Raw genomic sequence first — 26,790 nt, forward strand, 5'->3', positions numbered from 1 at the left:
GGAGAGGGTTCAAGGAGGGCTCCTAAAAGAACACGTTCTGTAAAGAGAGACTTTAGGAGCTGGGTTTGTTTAGTCTGGTGAAGAGGAGGTCAAGGAGCAGCCTAATAGCTGCCTGCAACTGTTTGAAGGGCATTTAGAGATAGCCTAACAAAACTTTTCTCAACAGCAATATAGTGCAACTTGCAAAATTCAAGCTGCGTATTCCAAAAAGCCCTTTTCACTGTGAAGGTGATGCCACGTTGGAACAGTTGCCCAGAGAGGCATCTATGTCCTAGAAGACTTTCTAAAACTTGCCTAAAAAAAGTCACTGCTGACCTGCTGTTGGCAGTATCCGTGCTTCAAGTGAAAGTCAGACTAGATGATCTCCAAACACTTCCAATGAATGCTTCTATGATTCCAAAAATGGTGCAGATACCATATGCCGAGAAAGACCAACACTGCTGGTCTGAGTGTTTCCAAAAGACCTACACCCTTTTTCATTTCTTGTCTTTGTGAATGCTGCATCAAACCCCTGCCCGTATCCCTGAGAGAAAGCCTTCTGGATCTGACAGTACAAGAGCAGAATCAGACTCACTGATTCTCACTGTAACAAGCCCACAATTATCCAGGACCTCACAGAGTTCTGTACGAATTCTGTCATCTTTGCAATTAGAGAGTCTCCTGGGATCAAAAGGAAACATTCCTTGCACTATGCTTTTTTTATATGAAGGCTGCACTTTTCATGTCTGAAAACATAAAAAATACAGCTGTCCTAAGAGATCCTGGAGCCTTAAACCACATTTTAAGACCATTTTAAAAAATGATTTAATACACAGAAAACTATCAATTCGATGCATTGAGAATGCAGAAGTTGAGTTTAAAAGACTAATACAATATAACCCCCCAAAATTCTACCTCAGTCCAGAGTCTTTTCAGGGAGGGAAATTCAATTTCTAATTAATTCATTTTCTTATATTTTATTGTAGAGGACATATGGTCTTGTTCTTAAAAGCATAAGAATACAAATCTTGAAGCTCAATTATTTTGTATATCTTTTATATATTTGTATATATATATATCGCTTCACAGAATCACAGAAGCTTCCCATATAGCATTTTACAAATAATTCAGGCCAAATTTGGTGAAACAATCCACTAAAGTAAACACATCAATTTCTGAGTATCCAGCTCAATATTCAAGTACAGGTTTAGAATGGAGCTATTACTGAATTTGTTGGAATGGCAGGTGCTGGGACTCTAAAACATCAAGGCTGGCTATCCATCATACACACACCAGATCATGCTACTTAGCAAGCTGTTTTGGACCAAAGCAGAATCCATCTGATATTTCATTTCTGTTTACTAAATTATTAATAAAGCTAATCCTATGATAGGAAGTAAAGTACAGCCTGTAATGCTGGTCCCTCATACCAGCTGTTCAGAAACCATGGCATTATCTCACTCTGAAAAGCAAGAAGATAAATGTGGCACCTGGAACTGTAATGAAGCATGACTTTTACTTTCAGCATGCTCTTTGAATAATGAATTTTGTGAGGTAGTATTGGCTACAGTCAGAACTTCTGCATTTCTGTGGTCACTGATCAGATGCAGCAATTTGCTACAGATGGCTGGGCTGTCTTACTCTGATAGATGCCTTTGCTAAGCATGGTCAGAATGCCTCGATTTATCTTGCTTGGGGTTTTTGTTACCTGGCCATGAGTAGAACTTGTCTGGATGCCTTACCTGTACATGCCTTACCTGTGGATGCCTTACCTATACTTTATATCATATACCTTACTTTTACAGTTTATTATATTTGCAAACTGAACTTGGAATTCTTTGGGCCTGTAAGCACTGTTCGATTCCACTGTCAAAACCCTTACTTATCAAGCCTTCTGAACTTTGCATAATTATTTCCCTTTTTTCACTTATAAAACAATAAAATGCACTAAATATAGGATATAATACAAGCCTTTGAAACTCCTAAAACACATCACCTAAAGCAGAGAAGGAAGAAAAGCAGGCAGTCTCAAGGGCTTCTGGTCTCTATGAAGCGCTAGTCAAGAAAACATGGAGCTGTCCTGGACAGTGGGAACAAAAAAAGGACTGAAAACAGTTGAACTCCTATATGTGATGCTAACAGAACCACAAAATATTGAAATAATACAGTGTTTTCTATATAAGTATTATAAGGATTAAGACTATGCTTCTAGTCAAAACACTAAGATAAATGCCTTCTTGCTGAAAACAACATATTGTGGGATAACCAATACTGATAAAAAGGGCTCCTCTCTGTAACACCCCTCTCAAAGACAGAGAAAAAGTCCTTTAACTGGCTTGTCTTAGTTCAAAAACCTCAGAAAATTTACAACTTAAAATTGTACCCTGACAGCAGAATATCACCCTGTTCCAAAACTAGCAGGCATATTCTACAACTCAAAGAAAAAGGCCCTTGGGAAAATCTTGAATTATTTTACACCTATCAGACTGTCCATGCAGAAGATGAGCAAATCAGGCAGCAATGTGTGCAAGCTGTTTAACCTCAAGTTATGCTTTCATTGATAACAAAAATCTTTGCTTTTAGAAGGAATGTTGGTCATTTGTTTACTTCTCAAAGAAAAGGGGAAAAAAAAAAAAGGAAGAAAAAAAGCCACACTGAATTCTCCAAGGAATAAATTTCACAGATTTCAAGAGATTTTACAGGAGACTAGTCCTTAGGTCTCAGTGTTCTGCTCTGGCAAAGGTGAGAGGTGGAAATCAAAGAGATAAAAGCATAGAGAAGTGTGTGTATTGCACCTGTGGGAGGGTCTGGGAAGAGGGCCAAGAGAAACTGCCACTGTTTTACCCCCTCAGTCTTTGACTCCTCTCTTTCCCCACAGCTTTATCTCCTGAAAAATCCTCCAAAGCCTGTATGATTCCCCTACAGCTTTAGGAGGTGAGGAGGTGACTGTGCTGCTGCAGCACGTTTACTCAGAGCCAAATCTGCAACAAGCCCAGAGAACACAAAAGAGGAACAAGGGAAGGTGGAGAGTCACGAACTTTTACACAAGTTTGCAGACAGACTCTCAACAAGAAACTCTAAGAAACTTTCAGACCCTGTGGGGCTCAAAAGACTGAAGGAGATGAAGCAGTTCTAAGGCCCTGCAGAATTTATGTTTACATCTAGATATATACCGTAAAGGTACTACTTGCTCTACCCTTGCTCTGCCCTTGCTCTTTACCACCTCCAATTCAGTCATTCCACAACAAATGCAACAAAACGTGACTCTTCTGACGTGCACCTACTCCAGCAAAGTCATGAGCTTGGGCTCAGATCTGCACCAGCCAGTCACTGGAAGCGTGATTGCTCTCTGAGAGCTCACATCTATTTTCAATAGACTGTGCAGAGATGGCTGCCACACCTCTCAGCAGCACATAAGCGCAACCAAAACTTCAGACATGCTATTCTTAATGCTCTTTGATGCAGCCACAAAGCATGTATCCCTGTCATAAGCCTCCTGCTTTCCTGTTCTTCCATTGCACTGGAATATGTTTCACTAGAAGGAGGTACAACACCTTCAGTGGGTACAGAGGAAATATTCTGGCTGCCTTTTACCAACTGCTGGGAGTAGCAGTGTGAAAATTCAGGTGCCAGTCTGTACTCCATGGCAGACTGCAGAGTCAATTGCCCTGAATCTCTCCCAATTAAAAAGATTGTGCTGTCCTTATTAAGGCAGAAAGTGAGGGCATGCACATTCACAGCAACGGGATCTGTTCTTCACTGCCCTTAGAAATGCCCACCGAAAATGAATTTCCAGAAGCAGCTGCTTCTCAGGCAGAAATAAAGTTGGAGAAGTACTACCTTTTCTTTATGACATGATGACAGGATTACTTCTTTTGCTATCTTAAATCCAAAAACGTCCTCCTGTAATTACACTTCGCTTTTCTAGGAAGGAGCTCAGTAGTTTACAGAGAAAGGACACTCAGGGGTTTTAAGTGGGCCAGATGAATCCAAGAGCAGATGTCCAAGTGCAGTGGTTTGGAGATGAATGGGCAGGCTTTGAGGAAGTAAATCACATTTGGTTTCAGAAGTCTAGGCCTGTCCTATACCTGAATTTAGGGTAAGATTCCAATCTGCACATAAATCTACCTCAAAAGTGTCTGTGAAGCGATATTTAAACTCAGATATTTATACTAACCTCAGCACCAGCACGTAATCTATGTAATCCCAGGCAGCAGACACAATTTTCTACATGGAAGAATCCTGGTTTTCTTACAAAGTAAGGAATGACAGCAAGCCTCTGAAACCAGCCATATATTTCTTTACACAGCAGGCTACACAACCTCTCTGATGTTGTGCCCTTGCCCTTCCATTCCTCCAAAATTTTCACTGGTATCAGGCCAACAAATAAATCCAAATCGGTGTTACTGAAGGCGACCCACACATCACTGAACAACAACTTGCTGAGGTGGGGGCTGCACGAAGGTACATGGGACCACAGTGGCACCATGTCCATACGTCCACCAGGGTGATGCTGCAGCCTGCCCCCAAATGCTTGTTGCAACAGACCACATTTATTTATGCCATAAATGAAAGCACACCTCCAAGTGGCATCATCAAGAATTTTTTGCTGCACTACATTGTATTCCCCAAGGTGCAGAGAACATTAGTTGCAAGTTTTATGACTAGCATGCATTAGAAAAATGGAGTCATTAAATTCTCATAAGCTTTTCAAATTTTCATGTTATGTTATTGCAGAAACGCTTTTTGTACCACAGGCATGCATTGGTTACCACAACAGGGAAACCCAACTCTTCCTGCTTAAGTATCTTTGTAGTGTTTTATGTCGTCTGTCTCCCTTGCTCAAAATAACCTATTTTTAGGTCTTTCTGGCTCAGGCTGATTTTATTAAAGAGACACAAATGGCCCTTACTGAGAGTTGTTTTGCCAAGAAAACTATATGCTAACTATAGCTTTCTGTAGTGGCATCTTATTTACCTCAGGCTTTCTGATATTGCCTTAATATTTTTCACCACAGTTTCCACATTCAGCTTCTATTTCTTTTCTCTGTCTTGTAGTGCAATACTAGCACCGAAGATGTCTTTTAGACCGATCAATTATCCTCCTTCACTGTCTTTTCTATGAACTTAGTATAAATAATCCTACCCATTTATTTTAGACCAAGTCCACACTGATTTACATTTATTTGCAGACTTTGAGCACTCCCCTACTAACCTGCTGATTGTAGCTTAAAGCCTTTTGACTGGAAACTCCCATCTAGCACAGCCTTTCCTCCAGATGGAGGAGAGACTCTGGTTTCCCACTATTTCCATCAGTTTCAGTGTCCTTCCAGGAAATTTGTAAGATCCTGAGAAACGTTCCCCTGCTGTGTGTAACATTGACATTTCTTCACACAGCTGAGGAGATTCTACCTCAAAGGGACAACTGCTAGAGGAGAGGGTCTGTATGTTACATATATCAGGAAAGATACACACAACTTGATGTGGCAGGCACAGATCCATCTACCCACTTGGACCTAGAGTGCTAGGAAAACCTCCTATTTTACTTGCTTAGCAAAATAAAAAGAAAACCTGCAAAAATTCCAACTTGTGACTCAGAAGTGGCGAAGAAAAAATTTACAGAACTGGATTAGCAGATGGTTTTGTCAACTGCCTGTGCCTTCATGTGGACCTGGCTGGGTAATTAAAATGTGTAAACTGAGATCAATTAGTACACATTTCCCACTGTGCTGAGCTCCCACTGTGTAGATTTGCACTCCTTGATTAATCATAGCTACAAGATGCAGAATCCTTCCAAACATACCCCTTCGTAAACATTTTAATCCGTATGATTAAGGGGATCTTAATACCACAAAAATGAAATCATAGGCTCCAGAGAACTTCAGAAGCTACAAGGACTCAGGACTTTTGATACATTAGCACACTTCTGCCTCCACTAAATGTTGTTTTAAAAAACTCGCCAGCTTCCCTTATGCCTGTACACCATTTGCTTTTCATGCAGTTTATAGCAAGGATAAACTACAAAAATATATTCTGTCCCTAGACACGGAAACAAACTTCAGATGCAAAAGCTTTACATCCCAAAAACCACAACGCTTAAAGAAGCTTAGCTTATTTTCACGTTGCTTCACAGACACCAAACAGGTTAAGTCCCTCTAGCTGTCTTGTTAGATCAAATGAAGAGGGGAAATGACCGAACTGTGGGAGCACATCCAAGCTCACAGCCTACATTTTAAAGCACCTTTGGGTCACCAGGTTTTTCCCTCAGCATCACTCACTGGTGTCTGTAGGTCGGGCCTACAAGGCAGGCTGCTTCTCTCCGTTGCGCTGAGGGGCGGTTTAGGTAGCAGATGCTGGCAAGGGGCCCGGTGCTACTTCAGGAATCCGTAAATAGCCCGGCACGGGGCCGTTGCTCCCACTACCATCTCCATATATGGTGGAAATGGGACCTAAACTCATTTTTCTTGCTGTTCGTACGAAAATCCTGACAGGGCAGCTTGGCGCAGCTGCTGCTTCTAGGTCAATATTATCAGAGGTTTCTCAAAGCACAGCACATCTCGCACCACTGGATAAGCAGAATTGCACTAAGTGACAGCAGAGATACCACTAATGCATTTTACTGTCCTTTAATTAACACCACTCATTCCTCAGTTATATTATTACTTTACACCGTTACAGCTCTCATTAAATGCAACTGGACTCCATGGGAAGTGTCCGTATTTGTCCTGACATCTCCATTGTCTGCAGCTTCCTGCCTCTCAGAAAGTCCCTTTCAGAGGACAGCACACACGGCAATACAAGCTAGGAGGGCCATAAGTATTTTAACATCTTTCTTCGCTCCCCCCACTAAAATGAAAGAAAAATCAATGCCTTCCAAAAGGTAGCTTCATTTCTGTTAGAAACATTTGACAACAGAACAAATATGCACATCTGAGACAACAGAGGGGGGGAAAGAAAAAAAAAAAAAAGCTGTGCTATTTTTATTACAGTCTGCAGAGATTTACAAAACACAGAGCCCATGTAGGTAGCTCCAAGTGAGCCCTTCTAAGCCAGTCTCATTTCATCTGGAAGACATGGCTTACTTGCTCCTCCTAACTGATTTCAAGACAGACAGAATCTAAAACATCCCTTTTTCAAAAAAATAATACTATAGATAAGAATAAATGGTAAGCATCAGTATACAGGAACACTGGGTCACACTGAAGTTTAGCCCAAAACATCACCTTGGAAATATTCCAATATCCAGAAAGTGACATTTCACAGGACAATCTAAAAACTGTTTTCTGTGCTAAGGCTTATCATAGACATTTGGATGTTGGTTAAATCCTGACATTTGAGGACTTTCACCCTTTGCATAAAATGTGACAACCTGGGATATCCTTCACAGTCCTTTAACTATCAGTTCTTGGAGAAGTGTTCAGCACCCAACCTCTTTTCATTCCTGACAGTGGCTTCTACATTCTCATCACTTAGAGGAAAAAACGTTGCCTTTAATAGAACTGGGTTTCCTGCTATTTTTACCAAAAAAAAAAAAAAGTTAGAAGTTGTGTACAGAAACAAATGAATGTTACAGAGAACACTGATTGGAGATTACAACATAAGATGTTTCTGGATAACATCTAGCACGTTTCCTTTTTAAGCTTAATAGCAGCAGTCTTTTCTATAACTGGTTTCTCAGTTCTCACACAGGCTTTCCAGGTGTGCTGTCACATTCATTGTTCTCAATCTATTCTTGTTCAGCAATATCCTTTTGAAGCAACATCAGTCATACGCACACTATCCAAGTGAGGCTGTACTATATATTTACAGGAAAAAGGCGTTGCAGTATTCTCCATATTGCTCACTGTTCCCATTCCCCATCATAAAATCTTGCTTTGTAGATGGAGGGACAGGTGTTTTTGGAGAGAGAGGGTTTTGTTTGGTTTTCCCCCTGCAACATCTCTTTTTGATACGATACAATTCATTCAAAGCTCTGTAAGGCAACATGGCTATTTAAATGCTACATTCCACAGTACTTCACATTTTTATTGGCAAGGAGTTTCATGTGTCATCACGTTACCCTTTTACCAAACGTGTTTATTTTTCTCTGAATACTCCTACAGAGCAGACTAGTACTGATCTCTGCAATGTAAACCCAGAAAACAATGTATTAAATAATTCTCATCATGCTCATTCCATGATGAAACTAATGTGAAAATATAATAAATATTCAGTGCAAGAGCCAGTCAAGGAAAATCACTAGAATTCCAGGCTCACGTGCTTAATCCTATAACTTAGACTTCCCGTCTGCTTATTTATACAAGCTTACCATGTAAATAATTTTATTTGCTCTTTGTAATTGGAATATAAATCTATGTCTGAGCTCTAGAACTGCACTTCAAAAGCAACAGTTCATATTAAGAGGAAAAAAAATACTACAATATCTCTAAGTAGACCAGCTGACTGATATTTGTAAGATTACAGGTATTTGAGGCAAGCTTACGAAAAAGCACTCTTTCCCTTTCATTTGGTCTGTCCTGAATGCATTTTGTATATTGTGTTTTACTTTCCTACCTTACAGCTTCTGCATTCACACAGTCCCGTCAAACTCCAAACTCTTCCTTAAAATTTTATTTCTATTGGCATGTTCAAGAAATTCCAGCCTCCAGATTCTGCTCCACACTTACTGCGACCAAAGAATTTGTATTGAAACACGAGCTGGAAGAATGCCTTTGCTAAAAAGAAAGGGTCTGCCAAGAATATTGGATCTTGTGTTCCTCTGATAAACAATCTACAGTGCCTGAATTTCATTTGAAAAAGAGATTGAAAGTGCTGCTTATAGCAATACATTAAGACAACGAAGTGCTCTTAAGACAACAAACTACTCACATCTACCAACATTCAATGGGTTTCTACAAAAACAGTACTGAATACTTTCAGTTCCATCTTCTCATAAGTGGGCACTCCTCTCCCCCTTCCCCAGTAACACAAAACTAACACTGAATTTTCTTGTGTCAGTATGACCTCAGATAACACAGAGGCGGGATCCTGGTTTTGTGTCCACATTCATACACAACTCTGATGAGGCTGTAAGTGCCAGGCCACATTCATCAGCAGGACATGGGCTTGCCTAAGCCATTTAGATTGCCTAAAGCATCTTTCCATGTTGGCACCTAAACCTCAGGCCCAGTGCAGGTAGGTGCGTTTGGCTGCCTTTCCTTCTGCAAGAACAAGAAAAGGGCAGGTCCCACCCATGTGAGCCGGATAGAGTCCGCCCACATGCTGTCCGACTGCATTGTGCTGCCAAAGTCTCCAAAACAAGAAAACACTTCAGCGATTTGAATTAATTACTCACGATGAGAGTTCTTCATGAGAATGGGATTCCTTCTAAGACTGGTAAATACAGCACTTCTGAAAGAACTACACCAAAGCAAAGAATTTGAAACAGAAGAACAAGGATACAGAAATAAGAAAAATTAACACTGTTTATGATGCCTTATACTTCATGGGTAGAGAAAATGGGAAAGCTGACTGATGCAACCTAAGAGTCATTATTCAAGATGTAATGAACACAGATGAACACCCTAATATCTGCAGACGTGCCTTTGGGAAAGTAATTTTAAACCAAAGTGGATCCTACAGAGACGGCACCCTCAGCTCTGGCCACAGAGCTTCCTCCCAATGTGAGCAGACCTCAGCAGGCGTCACACAGCTTTAGAACTCCCTCTGGATAGTAGCACAGCAAGAAGTGTCTGTGGGCTGTTATTTGGGAAGACAGCAATTTTGAATTACAAAGTGAGTTGTAAAGACATGCAGATCTCTACAATCTACGAAATGTAGTCCTTTGGGCGGTCCCAGAGAGCAAGACAAATGAGGATAAACAAATACCAGTTTCAGAGGTAACAACTCAAGTATGGAAAGTAAAAATAAAGTGTTAAGAATAAGAAAAGTACAATAGATGAATACAGATATATGTAGGGCAGGCAGGGTAACAGCAAGAAGCAATAAGGAAGTTTACAAATCTCAGTAGGTCAACCACGGTCAAGTTTTTGTATGCGTGACAAAAAAGACATTTCAGAGAACGTTCCAGAGGAGATAAATGAGTTAGCATTAAAGATGCTTGTGTCCAGGACATGCAGCTTATGTCTGAGATGACACAGATGGAGGCAAACGTAGGCTGATTCCCTATCAAATGTGAAGCAACAAAGCCCTTTGGTAGCAGCATTCTGAAGGGATGCAAAATAGGCCAGATTACAGTCGCAAAAGCCAAGGAAATGATGTTGCAATAACAGAGATGCAAACTCAGTGACAGCTTTGATGAAAGCTCAGCGGTATGAACGGACAGGAAAAGCTGTTGTGCAGACAGAATTAGCAAGATTTTGCTAGGCTGGATGGGAGGTCAGAGGAAGAACTGTGAGCTGAGGGGAACACCCAGATTACTCATTCAAACGACGAAGCCACACAGCAACTGGAAGAGGGAGCCATGGGAGCCCTCCAACAGATAAACAGTGCCAGGCTAGCAATGGTTTGTTAAAGCAAGACATTGATGAGGAGATGTCAGAGATGCACTGAAATTGGAGGTTGGAAAAGCTTCTACAATGCTTTTCACTTGACTTTAGGAATTCCATGCAGTACTTAGATTTGACTAGACAACCCTTTCATAATTCCTGAAAGGCTGGGCTTTACATTGTCAACCAAAGACTGAAATAATCAGTACTTTTATTCTGTTGGAGCTACGTTACTTGCCACAGATTACTTCAGCAAATTTCCACACCTCAGTTCACTTCCCGCTAGTTACCTATCAGCTTAGACTAGTGGTTGCCCCTGAGCGTGTTTCCAGCGACAAAGTCTCTACCACCGCCTTTTCATACTTCTCTCAATGCTCCAATTACTCCCACGAACACAAGCTCTGCTTTTCATGATGCTTGCACGTTTCGATAGCTAGCACCAAGGGCTGAAACTTCTGCTGGATCCAGCAATAGGAATCTGAAAGACTGAATGGCAACACAGAACTCTGTCTTCTGCATTTCTGTCTTCATCCCCATTGCTTTAAATATCACCCGTGTGTGTCAAGTAAACATTCAGTTATTTCCCTAAATGCTTACGTTTTCCTGCAACTGATCACACACCGAGTTAAAAGCCTTGTCAGTCCTTGCTTTTTAACAAGCTTGCCGATAAAAGAACACAATCACAGACAAAACCACAGACACAGACACTACTCAACAACATTCCATTGTGCCACAAATGAGAGATGCCCAGAGATCTACCTCGCCCTGCCCTGCTCCTGTCACAGTTCCCGTTTCACGAGCACACATGCACACAGACAGCAGGCAGACAACAATATACAAAGATAATGAATGGGTCTCTAGTGTTTCAGATTTACCTACAACCGTGTCCTTCCATCAGAACTTTAAGAGTGTTTTGCTTCTGGCACTAGCATTAGCAATCCCACAATAAAGACTGTTAAGAAAAATGTTGCTCAACATTAGAGATAGTTAGAAACAGAGTTAGAAAAATCTGGGTGCTTCCCAGGAGCGCTCTGCAAATTACGCATGAACTAGTAGATATTTCACAAACTGTGCATCACAGATCTGCTGCCAAGGGGTTACGCAAGTCTGTGACCAAAAATAAATAAAACAAAATGCAAAATGAGTCTCCTGATGAAAAGAAGAATGTATACATCTAGTATATCACAGACGCAAAGTGAATTTGAAATAAAGGACATGCAATATGGAATGTGTACATTTGGGGGGGGCTAGAGAGGGGAGAGGGTTAAATGCAGATAAACATCTTACTGGTGAAAATAACATTTGAATTTAATTTTATACTCAAACTATCCGGTTCACAGTCTGTTCGTTTCTACTGTGGGAAAATGGGAACAAGAAAAAAAAGTCCCACTGAGGATGCTCTGTGCTTTCCCTACTTTTCCTTATTTTTTTTTACTATAAAAGCCTGTGATGACCTAAAGAAAATAACAAAACAAAACTGCGCCCACTGTTTTCATTTAGCTTTCCCTTGGGTCTCAAAACTGCATCTGTTCCATGTGCACTGAATTCAGCAGGAATACAGTGTACAAGATGACCAAAACACCAGAGTGTGCAGTGAGGGACACCAATATATAGAAGTAAATCAAAAGAAAAAAGCATTTAAAATGTGAACACATATGACTTGAAGCTACAACTTCCTAGAGTTACCTTCTCTTTCAACATTTCTAGTCTGATTCTTTTCTAGACTACTTTTATACAGTTTATCCTCATTCTAATGGTCCCAAATACCATTTTATCATTTACCTTATCATCTAGGACTTTAAAGGGGGCATTTTTACATTCACCCTGTAACCTTACCTTGTAGGCAGCTTGTCTCATAAACTGCTTTGCAGGCTGCTTCCAAATAGCAGGCACTGTAATGACCCATCTTACTTCAGTGTTTTCAAAATCAGAGCCTGCTTGGTCACTGAGCTCCTAAATAAAAGAAAAAAGATGTGAATACAAAATGATGTGTGGCAACTTCATAAGGAAATATTTTATGCTGGCTCTGGTAACAAAAACTTTCTCTTCTGATTTTTTTTTCCTGGTATGCTGCTACACCTATGCTATAAATCTAAACATTTAAATTACTGCCAACCTGTCGAGAATGCCTTACCATGCCAAAAGCCAGGATTGGGGTTGACACCTTCTTAAGGAGGCATATAGAAAAGGTTACTGCTTAACATGAAGTAGAAAAGTCAGTTTTTCCAAAAGCAGCTGAGGTACTGCTGAATATTATGGAATGTTTATATACGTTCTTAAGTCATAGTGTGGGATTTGCTGTTAGCCTGAAGAATTCACGCTTACATCTTGATTAATACACAGAAAAATATTTGAGGTATTGTTGAGCATTATGTTTTACAATCTGGATTTTTCAATGCCTTCTTTATACATCACTCACCTTTAAATCGAACTTTTACATCTCAGTTAACAGGGGGAAATTACAGTTGAAGCCTTAAAAAAACGGACTGGTTGCTCCTTGAAAATTTTGCATTAAGCAAGCATTCAAGAGTAGTTTAGTTCTTTTATTGTCCTTTTTTCCCCCCTTAAAAAGAGGGAAGTCTGTACTGCATTTGCAAATTAGGTGATATACTGACATGTTTTGGGAAAGGTTCCAAGTAAAATGTCATTACCATATGTCCTATCTAAATCTCCATCCAAACAGGGAAAGGTTCATAAAGGTGAACAACGGGCCTTTAGAATGTAAAATATGTTTCTGCGTGTGCCGTGCCAAGGTGTTGTGTTTGCTTAGCTATGCTGCAGCTGAAAAATCCACGGTAGAAAAGTAGTACCTTTATACCACACAGGGCACCAGGAACGGACAGATTACAGTCCAGAGGAACATTCACACTGCTTGTCTGATTAGTTTCAGCATGCACTCACAAGTCACAGGGAGGTGTTTTTTAACATCATAAAAGGATGCAGCCCAGAACAGGCAGCACAGCATCCACAGTCACTAAGAATTTCCCCAGGCAATGAATGCACAGGTACAAGTCTGTGACTCAACGTTCAATGCAAGAATCCATCGCATACAGTCCTGGACAAGTAAAAATTTGGAGTTGTAATGATACGGTAATTCCTATGCAACCATAAAGAACAGATTGATATTTTGCAGCAAATAAATTAATCCCATTCAGAAAAGTAGGTTAGCTTTACATCAACAAGGCTTGCTTGATTATGGCTTGGCATAGCAACTGCTATACGTTGGCAATATAATGGTGCATCTGAAACTAATGTGCACTTAATTCTCATCTGACTGTCTACGTGAAACCTTAAATATACAAACTGCTTAGTGGAGACATGTATTTCACAAGAGAGGAACAAATAAATATAATCTTGTGACCCAATAATAATATTAAAAGGTATGAGCATTATAACATTTCAAATTGGAAATAGAAAACAAAATGCATTCGCCCTACAAAAAACAGACACAGTAGTTAAAAATAAAAAGATGGTGTAAATAGAGGCAGTACATCAGAACACGGTATAGATTTACAAATTAAAGCTCTAACAAATGTCTGTCTTACTTTTAGGTTCTCCCTAGTGCTTGTTAGATTTTCTGTACAGATTTGCATTCAGGATGAGAGCAACCAACTGACATTTTGCAGCGTAACATGAAATTAATCCCTGCAAAGAGTCAGCACATGGCTGCAACACCATAAACCACCTGTGGCTCTTTGGCACACGCAATGCAATTTAGCTGCGTGGAACAGAATAAAGTGTTGTGCAGAGGTACCCGAGATGGTTGGATAACAAATGCTATGGATCTGCACTAATGCAAAATTCCGCACAGGCTAAAATACTCTGTTGCTCTGTCAATTCAAGTAGCCTACACAGATCATTGCACTAACATAATTACACTGTTTCCACCGTGTTAGCCAGTTTGTACACCTCAGTAAGTCATCACTGTACAAATGTACAATGAGATTTGAGTCACCCAATTGTACATCAGCTCTTAATAATCTTTCTGTAACAAAATAAACCCAGATCATCCAGCGTCCCTGTGGTCACTGAAGATGATGTCAGATTGGGACAGCAGAGATTGGTAGATGCCCCCTCTGTTGTGTTTCACAGTGCTGACTCTTTACCATGAGAGAGAACCTCAAGTGAACACAGAACACTGAATAGTTCCAGTGGCTGCAGTGTGAGGGGCAAGGCCAGAATCCAGCCTAAACTTTAATTCTTGGCAAGTTAAATATGCAGACTGCGTGAAATGCTGAAGTTCAGCTCCTACACTTTCAAAGTTTTCTTTTCGAATCAACATTTTTCATGAGAAAGAAAGCAAACAAAATATTTATCCCAGTAAGAAAATATTCAGAACTGCATCACAGTGAAACACTTACTATTATTGAATCATGCTTCCCCTGTGCAAGGGGAAAGCAGGGCAGGCTATTGTGAGCTCCACAGAGTCCACAGACTGCCGAGAGTTTCTACAGCTGTCTTGCTTTGTTTACATCAAATACCACTGAGGTCAAAGCTCAGCAAGGTTAGAAATGTTAGGTTCACGTTTATGCTGGTTATAAATATAGAGAATCTAGATAAGGAAGCATTATTCTACCTTTAATGCCTGTTCCTTAAAGAATTGCAGGGCGTAAGCAAATATCTCAAGTGCTTTGACTTTTTTGCCATTTGCAGCTGTCAGGTCTGTCTCCATGGTAAGGTTCTACATGAAAGAAAATAACTGGAAGTTATTCAGAGGAAAAGATAAACATAAAATTAATTCCCAGTGCTTGAGGAAAGGGAATTCTTCTTTATCCACCTGGCTAGGAAAAAGTGACAAAACTGTTCTGAAGAGGATCTAACTCATCACTTGAATTTCCTGGAGCATGACATTTAGTGTTTATTTTAGATTTTGTTTTTAAACACCTACCATGTCTACAAAGAACTGCAGGCAGAGAGAGCAATACAGAGCAAAATATTAAGTAATTACAATAAAATATATCTGTAATTAATTGCAACAAAGCTGCATATGCAAGATATTTAATCCAAGTTAAAAGTTAAAAGCATAGATTTTTGACTTCCCACGAACACATGAAACCAGAAAATACCTCAATACAGAAAGTACTGGCCAAGACCCAAACTCTACAACAGTTTAGTTGAAAGACCTAAATATAATCAGTAGAATAATGTAAAATTAACTATATGATTTCCACTTGAAGTTACTACAAAGAACTCTGGACAAATCTGTTCCTTTGCACAAGAGTTCATTATGGCTTTTATATTCTATTTCTGCTCTTTGAATAAATTTTACAGAACAAACTGACCTCTTGCAGACTCCCTACAAGGCCATCAGTTTCACCCAAGAAAATTAGGCCTTAAAGATTTAAGCAAAGCAGATATTGAGCTTCTAAGATCTAGAAAGAATACAGGCAAAATGCACTTGCCAAACACAGCAAGAAGCAAAATGACTCAGAATAAGTTAACTGAATAGTTTCATTTACTTTATTCACTCTCTAAACTTAGAAATAGATCTCCTTCATATCCAGTTCACAGTCTTAAGGCAAAATCTAGCACTCTGCATAGGAAGATGATGTGAGCAGCGAATGCAGAATTATCCAAGAGCGTTACTTATTACTTACACCTGTGGTATGTAGCTTCATCTTAAACTTCTCGAAATACAACCAGTGCTTTGACTCATTGGGATCCAAGTCGTGGTAGAAATCTCTCGCTGCATACCCAAAGCTATGAAACTTTCTTTCTGGTGTTAAGAGGATAGTAGTTGGTGTCTTCTGGTTGGATACACCTGGATCCCCACCTTCCCATCGTCTATCCAACAAGAGAAACAGCTTCAGTAAATGACACTAACACTTAGAGTAGCAAAAACTTAATATTGTTAGAAAACAACCTGGTAGCAGATTGCACACACAGTTTTCACCTCAAATATATTAATATTAAATTCAATCCTTAAAATACCAAAAACAAGTGGTTTTATTCACATTCAGTAAAAGAGGACTGCAAATTTTGTTTCAGAGAATTCAATACTTTTTACCATTTTGCAGTTAGTTGTAGTTTTTAAGGATATAATTATAGTCTGTCTTTGATAAGAATACAGGTTTCCTAGAGTAAGCCACACAGCTAAGAAGGGAACAGCGCTATACTTACATTTTCAAACTGAACATACATATGCAATAAACACTATATGGAAAAATCCGCAGATGTTGAGCTCTCATTGTTGTTCTCTCTACTTAGCTGAAGTTGATGGAATTTGTTTTTAAAATGTCTAAATGGTAGTAAAAAGTTTAGAAAAAAATGCCTGTCAAAATTAAAACAGACTCCCTCAACCCCTAAATATATTACAGGCACCAAAAATTTTCCCTCACTACTACCCATTAAAACAACAGCTATACCTATCCTATCTTATGAAGATCACAAAGGCATTTTTGGGAAGACCTGATAAGTACAAAGGTATTTCGGGGAAGATCTGATAAGTAAAAAGGTATGACAATGAAAGGAACACAACGCTAGTTTCACAGACTGGATAAGGAAATTATAAGGACAGCGAACATGGGAAGACCCTCCATACTTTGCATTAAATGAAGCAGGAATTTGGGGGTGGGGGAGTGAAAAGGTCATACAATAAAAACCTGTACCACAGAGCTGTGAGCATTCTGATTTTCTCCTGGCTTCTCCATCACAAAAAAAAAAGCAGAATGGAAGAACAAGAAACTCATGTTACTGCTCCCCTCACCCCATATACAAATACTTTCAGCATGGGAAACAAACACTTACCAGACAAGATTTTCTTTAAAAAGCACCAGTGGAAAATCTACTTTATGCTATCAGCCATAATCATAATGCAGCTCAAAAAGGAACCAAGTTAAGATCACAAGGGCAAGTGCATTCATTACTAAACCACATGTTGATTGCTTTTTTTCTAAAGATAGCAAAACACATTTTCATAATGTCCTCCTGCCAAAGCCCTTGTTCTGAAGTACAAAATGATTGCTTTGTTCTCCGGTTCTTGTTTACGTGACATGGGAAGATCATGTCAAAAAAATATTTATTTTTCCATTTCACTCTCAAAAACAGTTGAACCAATTGAAAATTAATTGAGCTCCAGATCAAGTCAGACAAGTGCTAGAAAAAAAAAAAAAAAAAAAGTATCGATCTAAGAGGTTAATACTTGGCCAAGTAATAAGCAGCTAGGATTGGGATCTTCCTAGGACTGGGATCCTGTACACTGTTGGGAACCCTTGAGACCATTCAACAAGATCTAACAGAGCAAAACATGTCCTTTTTTGCAGTAGCAGCAGTGATGGCAGGGAAGCACCACATCCATGAATTTTCTCTAATATAGAGGGCAATTCCACTGACTTGAATGCAGAAACAGTATGATGAGAAGTGGAGTGTTTTTCCACCTTCACCCACTCGGAAAAAAACTTTGCTAAACCTCCCTTGTCCTGCTGCTCAGCCCCACAGCTATTATCAGCCAGCAAGGGCTCTGCTGCAGAGCATTTCCTGCAACCTGCTGCTGGCAATGTACTTGGTGAAGTGCAAACCCTGTGAGCAGGTCTTACAGCTAACATATGGTTCCAGCACTAAGAAGTAGGGGTCCCACAGCCCACAGGCAGAAAACGCTGCCTCTTCCACCAGAATGTTACATCCCACACATCCGCAGCGAGCAGAGAGGAGACAATCTGGTATCTTTTTCACTTGAAATCATTAATGATTCATTCTGAGTCACTGGTGGGAAATTCCATAAATAGGACGTGTACTTAGCTGCTGGCTAATAACAATGCCTCTTTGTTTTTCTTTATGGCTAGGCACATTTTCTCTTTCTGGAAGAAGCACCCATAACCTGTACTTTAAATGAAAACAAACTGATGCTCCGTAGCACAGGCTGAAATTTTCAAAATGGTCTATAGAGAATTAGGTGCTTGCTTCTTGATGAGCTCCTAATGGAAATTAGGCACTGCAATTGTTCAGCAAGTGCTGAAGTTCTCAGCCTGTGTTACTGAGAAGAGAATAGGAAGTCTGACTTTACCATTTGCTTTCGAAATATTCCTGTGTGACATCTTTTCTAGAAAGAAGCAGCTGCAGTCAGAGGCCCGCGCACGCTAGCTCCTCGCTGCACTCTTCTCAGATGGAGCCCTAGCTTCACTCCAGTTAACGGAGGCTTCTTTCAATACCATCAGCACTGCTAGCATTTCAGCACTTCTGCTTGCAGTTTTCTTTTGTGGGTTTGATTCAGGCAAAATAATAGTAATAATGCTCTCAGGGAAGAAAAAAAAAAAAAAAAACACAACAAACATCTGTGAAGAGCATGACATAATACACACCAGCAGCGCTCTAAATGCACGTGGGAGGTATCTTCTCAAAGCAGAATCAGAGCTAAAAATCTATTCAAACAGAACCTAAGTCAGATTTCTGCCTAAATTTAGACATCTGAGACCAGTTCCTAGGCTGACACAAAGCGGAGCAGCTCAACAGAGCAGCACAGACCAGTTTATAGCCACTCAGGATCTGACTGTATATCAAAGGTAAAAAGAGACCAAAGGAAAGCTAGCGTGGAAAGGATCACAAGGGTACAGTAAGGTTAGAGAAATGCCCTTCCTCACACATGGATCTGGCTAACAGAGGAAAAAGAGTGATCCTTGCAGAGTGATGAGAATTTGATCCAGGGCTGCAGTGTAACAGTCAAGGAAATAAAGCAGCGGGGTCATCACATGGAGCTGAACGCCTCACACAAGAAAGGCAAGCGTGTCAGCCAAGAATTCCAATCAAACAGGGGAAAGAAAGAAAAAGAAAGACTGAAGATTGAGTTATATTGAAAAAAGACCACATTCTCCCTGCTACCAAATACAGCCTGCAATTTGTTTCAAAAGCATACATGTTTGTCCATTCATTTTTTCTCCATCTGTGAAATACTTAAGTTCAGTTTGTTGCTGTTTAACCAGCAGAGAAAACATTTTCAGCTTCACATAAGCGCACATAGATCAATAGGAGTTTTTCAAAACTGCAACACCTCACATATTGCCTTCACAGGAGAAGTTATTCGCTAGTTCAACAGCACGGAGCTGTCTTTCATTAGGGCTCTGGCTCTGCCTTGCCTATTGAAGTGCTTACTTAAGTCCTGGCCAGATTGCTCATACACAAGGACTCAGCCTCAATATATGCAGAGAACAGCACTCCCTGTAACGTGTACTTCTACCCTGCAACAAGAACCTGAAGGTAGCCATTACCATCTACATAGAACCTGTGGGGAAGGAGTTGGCAGGCATGAAATATTACCTGAAATTAATAAAACAGCAACTAAAGTCATCCAAGCAAAGACACTCATCAATCATCTAGAAACCCGTGCCCAACTCCAAGCACGTGCTTTAGGCCACTGAACTCAGGGAGGCAATCCACAGGTTTAAAACTAAGCATATGCCTAAAGATCTTTGTTAGGTCAATGCCTATAAATTCCTCCTTTTAAGTACTGGACACCACAGCAAATTAATAAAAAAAAAAATCATGTTTATGGCTGTGGGTATACTAATTACAGGACCAGACCTGTAACCTCCTAACACTACAGTCTAACTTTGGACTGAAGCCCTGTGTGTTTGCTCTCTCACCAAAGCAGGACCTTCTAACTACACCCACCTCACCCTGCATTGAGACATGTACAGAAAAGCAGCTTTGTTAGAAGGCAGCCAGAAATCAAAATGTCTGGAAAGGATCAACACCAAGGAGGAAAAGGAGAAAAAATGCTAGGAAGCACAGACCATGTATCACTGGTATGCTGTATTTTAATGTAAACATTCTCGAGTATGGGTGGGAAGTTACATTTAGTCTGCAGAAATATTTGTAAGTTACCCTACACGCAGCCATCATTATGTAGAGAGTTCGAACTTCTTAATACATTTCAAACCACTGAAGCCTTATTCTGATACATACACAATTCTGTTCATTGAACTTCATGATTTCACCTGTATTTACATATATATTTCATAACTCGATTTCAGCTATATCTCCCCAAAATCCATCCCTGCCAGCAGTATTTTATGAACTTTTTCAGTACTTCACAGACAGAAGCAAGGGCAATGCTTTTTTTTTTTTAATAAAAAATATTTTTGTTATTAAAGTATTTTCCTTTGTTTGGAATAACCACTGGAATAACCATTGGTTATTAACCATTTGGAATAACCATTTCTTCTTTTTAAATTAATTTATTTAACTTCTTTTTAAATCAGGATCTCACATATTATCTATACAGGTCTGTATCACAGTCATGCTGCCTTTCTTGCACGAGAAAAAATATGGTGTTCTGAACCACAGGAAGTAAAATATCATTTAAGATTTGGAATATACTCTCATCTGGCACCTAGATTTCAATGTGTCAGGAATCTACCTCAGGAAGCCTGGAACCCTGGAAGGAGAATCAAGTTTGTAATTAACTGCAGGGGAGTGCGAACCAAATGGCAAAATGAGGTCCAACAGGTAAAATTTTGAACCCTAAAAACAGAAGGGATTATACATAGTAAAAGATCCACAGAAACTATAGGAACAACAAGATATATAGGACTTATGTACAGCTCAGAGATGGCTTCCCTCACTTCATTCATTTGGTTTAAGAAATGTGATTAATTGTTTGCTGTAAAAGGAGAAAAGGAATTGATAAATATGGGTTCTGATTCCACAGCCCTGTAACCCGGCAGAAGTAGGTCTAGCAGTAGAAGCATTAGTTAACAACCTGCCACATTTCTGACAGTGATTTCCAGAGATTCATCAAGTCTGACAGGTTACCTTCGAAATTTCTTAATGAAGCTGACTGCTACTGCATGGCCTGTCCTATGACTTCTAGCATCAGGCAGCTTCCTGTGCCATTAGCAGAACGTTAGATGGATGGGATGCAAAAAAATTCTTTGAAGCATTACCTGTTCCTAGTGAAAACAGCAAGTATCTTTGCCACTGTATGGCCTACTATCATTCCAAAACTTACTTCCCTTTAGATAGTATTTTCCATCACCCAATTGTGCCAGATCTCTCTAAAACACTGTGCAGCCACATACAAGGTGACTGTGCAGGCTGACTGCACAATGAATTCTGTCTGCTGAGATTTAAAGGCCTGCATTCAGCTAGCAACTTTACTTAGAAAAATTACAGTATATCACAGTGGACTTCAGCAAGTTAATCTTTGTGCCCTTTCCTTCTCAGCATTACAGTGTAACAAACAGCACATTACCTACTGCTACAACAGCAGCTTTGTTGAAAGAAATTCTCTGGCCTAAGCTCATACATACTTTCTTTACACCTTAAATTGCCTATACCTTAGTTTCATTACAATATAGGCATTTTAAAGATACTTTAATAAAAATTACATGAGCTTTTAGTTATTTTTAAAAATCCCCCAAAATATCAAAAACACTACAGAAATGTCTTGTGGTGCAACCCCTTCAGATACCTGCCATAATAGTTTTTGCATTAGACATATGCATCAGAATCGTAGAAGGAAAAAAAAAATAGGATTGTTGCTTGAATTAAGAAATAAAAAAATAAATAAATCACATAATAGTACCTGAATTTTGTCCCTTGTTATGTACAATACAGAACAGAATTCACTTCAAACCTTAATTTTCCAATGCATGCCTTTCGGTTCCTTATTTTCCAGTATCACTGGTTCATTAACAGGGATTTGGCTCATATTTAATGCTAAAAATCAGCCAAATGGACTACCAGTTTGTGGGTGCAAGTAACTAACTGTTGTATAACACAACTGTATACAAGAATGATTCAAGCAGATGGGCAGCTGCAGACAACTTACTTACTCACTTTCCCTGGGCTCCATTTTATTTACTATTGCTATCCTGCTTCTAACAAGCATTTCACAAGCCAGAAATGCTTGAGAAAATTCCATCAAGTAGCTTGCATGATGCTCTCGGATCCTGCTATGCTGGCAAAAGCAGTTACCACTCCCCTTATTTGTCAGTAGCTGTTTATGCATCTAAATGCTATTAAACATGAAGAAGCCATTAAGATCTTAAGTCTTTTATGAAAACTGGACTTACACATCTATGATATTACTACATGATGACAAGGTAGATGATAAGATTATTTTCTACTAGCATGGATTTGCCGAGTTCTACATACACCAGAAAGTCAAACATTTTCTTGAATGTTTTCCTTCAATATCTGCTTCCCCACCCTGGGAAATGCCAAGTTTCTTTTTATAAATGTGCAGTTTCTCATAATCTCAGAGCTAAGGCCATCACTGCTCCCTAAACAATTCTAAATATTCACGAACTTCTCCTTTTATTCATATCACCTTACGAACTTAGCAAAATAACAGAGGATATTCTTACATCGTTTATTAAAGGAAATTAGAATATGATAAGATACAACCGAAAATTATAGCCACGTGTACACTGTAGCAATACTAGAGAAATCTAGACACTTCAGGGTACTGCAGGAAATAGCTACAGCTACTGCATAGATAACTATAGCCCACAATCAAAAACTAAATGCTGCATTGCAGCCCTTACCTCATTACATGAATACATTCTGGTTCCTTGGTGAAGCTGTAGGCGTAGCCACTGGATGTTGTGCCAAAATCAATAGCCACAACAACGAGAAATAACTGTTCTACAGCATCCTCTGCATCAGAGTCCTTCTGTTAAATAGCAGAAGCAAAACAAACGCTGAGTCATTGATTAGAATAACTGTAATCTGTTTCATCCTTCAGGATTTCTGCACTGCATACCTCTTCAAAGGAAATAAGGACTTCCCTAAAGCTGCATTTGTGAACAAAGTTGATGCCAAAAAGATCTATATTCCAGTCTAAGCAGAAATTTAATATACGATTATAGATTTACTGGAAGATATATCACAGATTACTGGAAGATATTTTATACATTTTCTATTGAATCACAAGTTTGTCATATGCATTTCTTGGAATAGCTGCTATCCTCTAGCATTAAAACTTATGGCTAACAGCAAAATGAGTAACCTAGTGTTTTGTTTTTGGTTTGTTTGTTTTTTTTTGTTTTTTTTTTTCTTAAACTGAACAAGTGAAGGATATGTTTATATCCATCAGGGTATTATATCTGGGGCTTACTTAGAAGTTCTCAGAGTTATCTAGGTCATAACCTTGACCCTGAGATACTACTACCATTCTGAAGTAGTAGAAGCAGAACCACTCAACATATAGCAATAACCTCTACATGCCACAATAATTACTTACAAATTAAGAATTTACAAAAAAGCTTCTTTTGGAAACACTATTTCCTCCTGCCTGTGCTTGGTACTGGAGAGTTGTTCAGCTGCTTATGGAAAGGAGGACTCACATTCACTGTCTCTCCTTTTACCTGTAATCTTCCAATCCGCAATCTGAGCCACTGTGGGAATGTTAACTAGAAAAAGTCAGTGGATCATGGCCCAAATTGTAATGATGTGATACAAAGCATCGTCTCAATTGTGCCACTCCCAGGTATGCTCATGTCTATCATAAATCCTACATAAAAAGGCAATAAGTAACAAAAAGTAAGAAACTGTTGTTCAAATGCTGGTAGTGGTTAAAGCACTAACAGCTCAGCATGCCAGGAAGAGAACAAGAAGCTGGAAATACTGGTGAAAGAGCTACGTGCTTCAGGCAGGCAGATGGTGAAGGAGGGTAGTACACCCACCCACACATGTACCATCTCGGCAAAACCACCGTGGAGCAGAACTGCTGACCCATAAGTATAGGGGACATGTTTGAATCCCCCACCACTGCTGTTCAGCCTGTACTCTCAGCAGTATTTTGAAGCAATTGGTATTTTTACAGAGGAACTGCCAGATGTCCCCTTTCTGTGAGCAGTATTCCACCATCTTCCTCACTTATGCCCTGTGTCTTTGCAGCTTCATGCCTACTACTTCCAGCATCTTTGTGTTGTACCCCTACATTTTCCACATCCTATAGGCCTGCTATTTAAAATGGAGAAAAGAGCATAATAAGGTTTGGTCTCTAATGATGGAAAAATTGTTTGGACTGTCCTAATAAATCTTTTCAACCAGAGCAATATGCATTTATAGGTCTTCCTCGAAGAGTTCAAGAAGCAAATCTAACTGGAAGAGGATGTCACATCATCAGCATGGTAGAACCATGAGGTGGAAGTTTTACAGTGTATGGAGAAAGAAGGGAATGGAAACTAGATTTATGAACAAGAACTCAGGAAATCCCAAAGAAGGATGATGTACAATCTGAACATGATTCAGAAAGCTAAGAAAGAAATCTGATAAGGATAGCGATGTGTTCTATACATGATCTCTTGTGATATTAAGAAATATTCAGTGCATGTACTGTGATGATGCAGATGATCTTAAAAACAAATGGGACTCAATTTTAATGGGAGTTTCTCAGTGAAATTAACACAACATTTAAGAGATTAAAACACATTAAGTACATGGGATATTTGCTTGCACCTAAAAGCTTACAGAGGTGGCTATTTTCCTTAGTAAATTAGATCAGTTCTATTGTGAGCTTCATTCTCTCTCTGCTGGAAGAGATTCTTTTGTCTGGGAATCCAGATTCTACTACTACTGTATTGTATATATCCTTTTTTTCCAAACAAAATGAGTATTTTCAGGTGCTGCCTAAACAAATCAGTGATAAAGACAGGGACAGAATGTGAGAATGATGAGGATCAAGTATCCCCTCACTTTGATGTAAAAATATACAGGAACAAATCTATTAGGTCAACAAGTAGGCAAAAAAGGCAAAACCAGGACCCCAATGAAATGAATGGGAGCTCCATCACTAGCTAGGGACCAAAATTTAGCTTTAAACTATGGATAGCATAGAAGTGATCAGCGAGAGGGGAAATTACAGCCTTCCAGAGCAACTGCTTCCCACGGAACAGGCAGGAGAAAGTCATGTCAACAGAGAGAATATATTAGGAGCGCATTTCTTACCACAATATGTGATGGAGACAGTGGAGTTATTCCAGGATCTCCCAAACTTTTGGCTGGTGATGAGTAAGTAGATGTGGAAACAGCATCTGAAAGTAAACAAAAATTCTTCAGTGTCCATAAGCAGAAGAAGTAGGATAGGATAGTTGGCTTTGCATACCGCTACCCATTTTTCCCATTATATCATATCTACTGAAAAAGAAAGCAAATTCCACAGCCTCCTCATAATTTTATTTTTTTTTCCCCTTAGAACATGGTAAGAGCAAACTGCTGCTTTGCTTTTACAATGTTTGGCCTTCCTGACTAACTCCCATTCTTTTGCCTCTTAAATCACCATGTATAATTTCAAAAGCCTTCCTAAATATATTGAGAAGTCAAAGTTGATACAAATGGCTTTAATACCATACACTTACATTAATAGCCTAGGATTTATACATGTGAATGCAGAAACTAAACACAAGTTGAGATAAAAAAAGACTAATGTGAAGAAAAAAAGAGCAGTTCATATCAGTTTAACAACCCAGTAGGAAGAAGTTGCAATTATTCCTTTATGAACCTTTAGTCTTTAACCTTCCTAATACTGTCTCTGTTTTTATTCCTCAATACGCTCTGCACAGAAACATTTTGCAGCTGTTAGTATTACTGCAGGACAGAACCCAGCTGGGAAAAAGGAAAGTATTATTAACAAATCATCAAAGAAATATTTCTATCCTGCACACAATACTGAAATTTCATTTAAAGGAACATACCAAATAAATGACAAACGTATTTTTCTTTCTTACGTTTACCCCATGATGACAGAAGATGAAATAGTTTAGTAAAATAATTAAGCACTGATGACTCAGATGATTTATACCTAATATAATCTCATGAAAACTGCCAAAACTTATCATCGCAATAAATATTAAGCAGCACATTTCAATATATTTTTATCCAACGTAATTCTAGGTTGGAAAGTACACAATGAGATGTGTATTTAAGGATGGCAAGGAATTCCTAGGCACAGGACTGTCAAGTCAGAGCGTTAATCTAAGATGACACAGGAGCTGCCCTGCAAGAAAAGACCTTAGGGCTACTTCATGAAGAATCCTGTTGTTCCTGGTAATCAAACATCTGGCTTTCCAGGGAAGATGCAAAAATTTTGCAGTAGGCAACTGCAGGATAATCACTGGAAAAGTTTCCTCCAAATCTTAATATTGCTCTTGAAACAATATTTACTTCAATTCAAGTTCTAACATGTCTGCACAGTTTGGTATTCAGAATCATTTACAGAAGGAGAACATTCACATTTCCTATGCAAGTTCGTCAAGAGTATAGTACATTACCCCTTTTGTGGTAACGCACAGAAACCCACAGTCAGCACAGAACCCGCTTGTGACAGCACAGAGTCTGCTGGGCTCATTAAGCTCTATTTGGATCAGATGCTGCTATCAGCTTCC

At 39.3% G+C, this 26,790-nt stretch overlaps 1 protein-coding gene across 2 annotated transcripts in view; it reads right to left on the bottom strand.

Moving 5' to 3' along the window:
• HSPA12A (heat shock protein family A (Hsp70) member 12A) overlaps positions 1–26,790 on the bottom strand; it is an 83,284-nt gene that overhangs the window by 21,903 nt on the left and 34,591 nt on the right. For both annotated transcript variants that reach the window (XM_072039831.1, XM_038181286.2), the window contains exons 2-6: positions 25,355–25,440; positions 22,948–23,075; positions 16,063–16,249; positions 15,042–15,146; positions 12,302–12,418 (exon numbers count right to left, since the gene is read on the bottom strand). In XM_072039831.1, the coding sequence (XP_071895932.1) occupies positions 12,302–12,418; positions 15,042–15,146; positions 16,063–16,249; positions 22,948–23,075; positions 25,355–25,440 (623 nt within the window). The remainder of the gene's footprint in view (positions 1–12,301; positions 12,419–15,041; positions 15,147–16,062; positions 16,250–22,947; positions 23,076–25,354; positions 25,441–26,790) is intronic.

This window comes from Anas platyrhynchos, chromosome 6 (genome assembly GCF_047663525.1).
Source record: "Anas platyrhynchos isolate ZD024472 breed Pekin duck chromosome 6, IASCAAS_PekinDuck_T2T, whole genome shotgun sequence".
Taxonomy (NCBI): domain Eukaryota; kingdom Metazoa; phylum Chordata; class Aves; order Anseriformes; family Anatidae; genus Anas; species Anas platyrhynchos.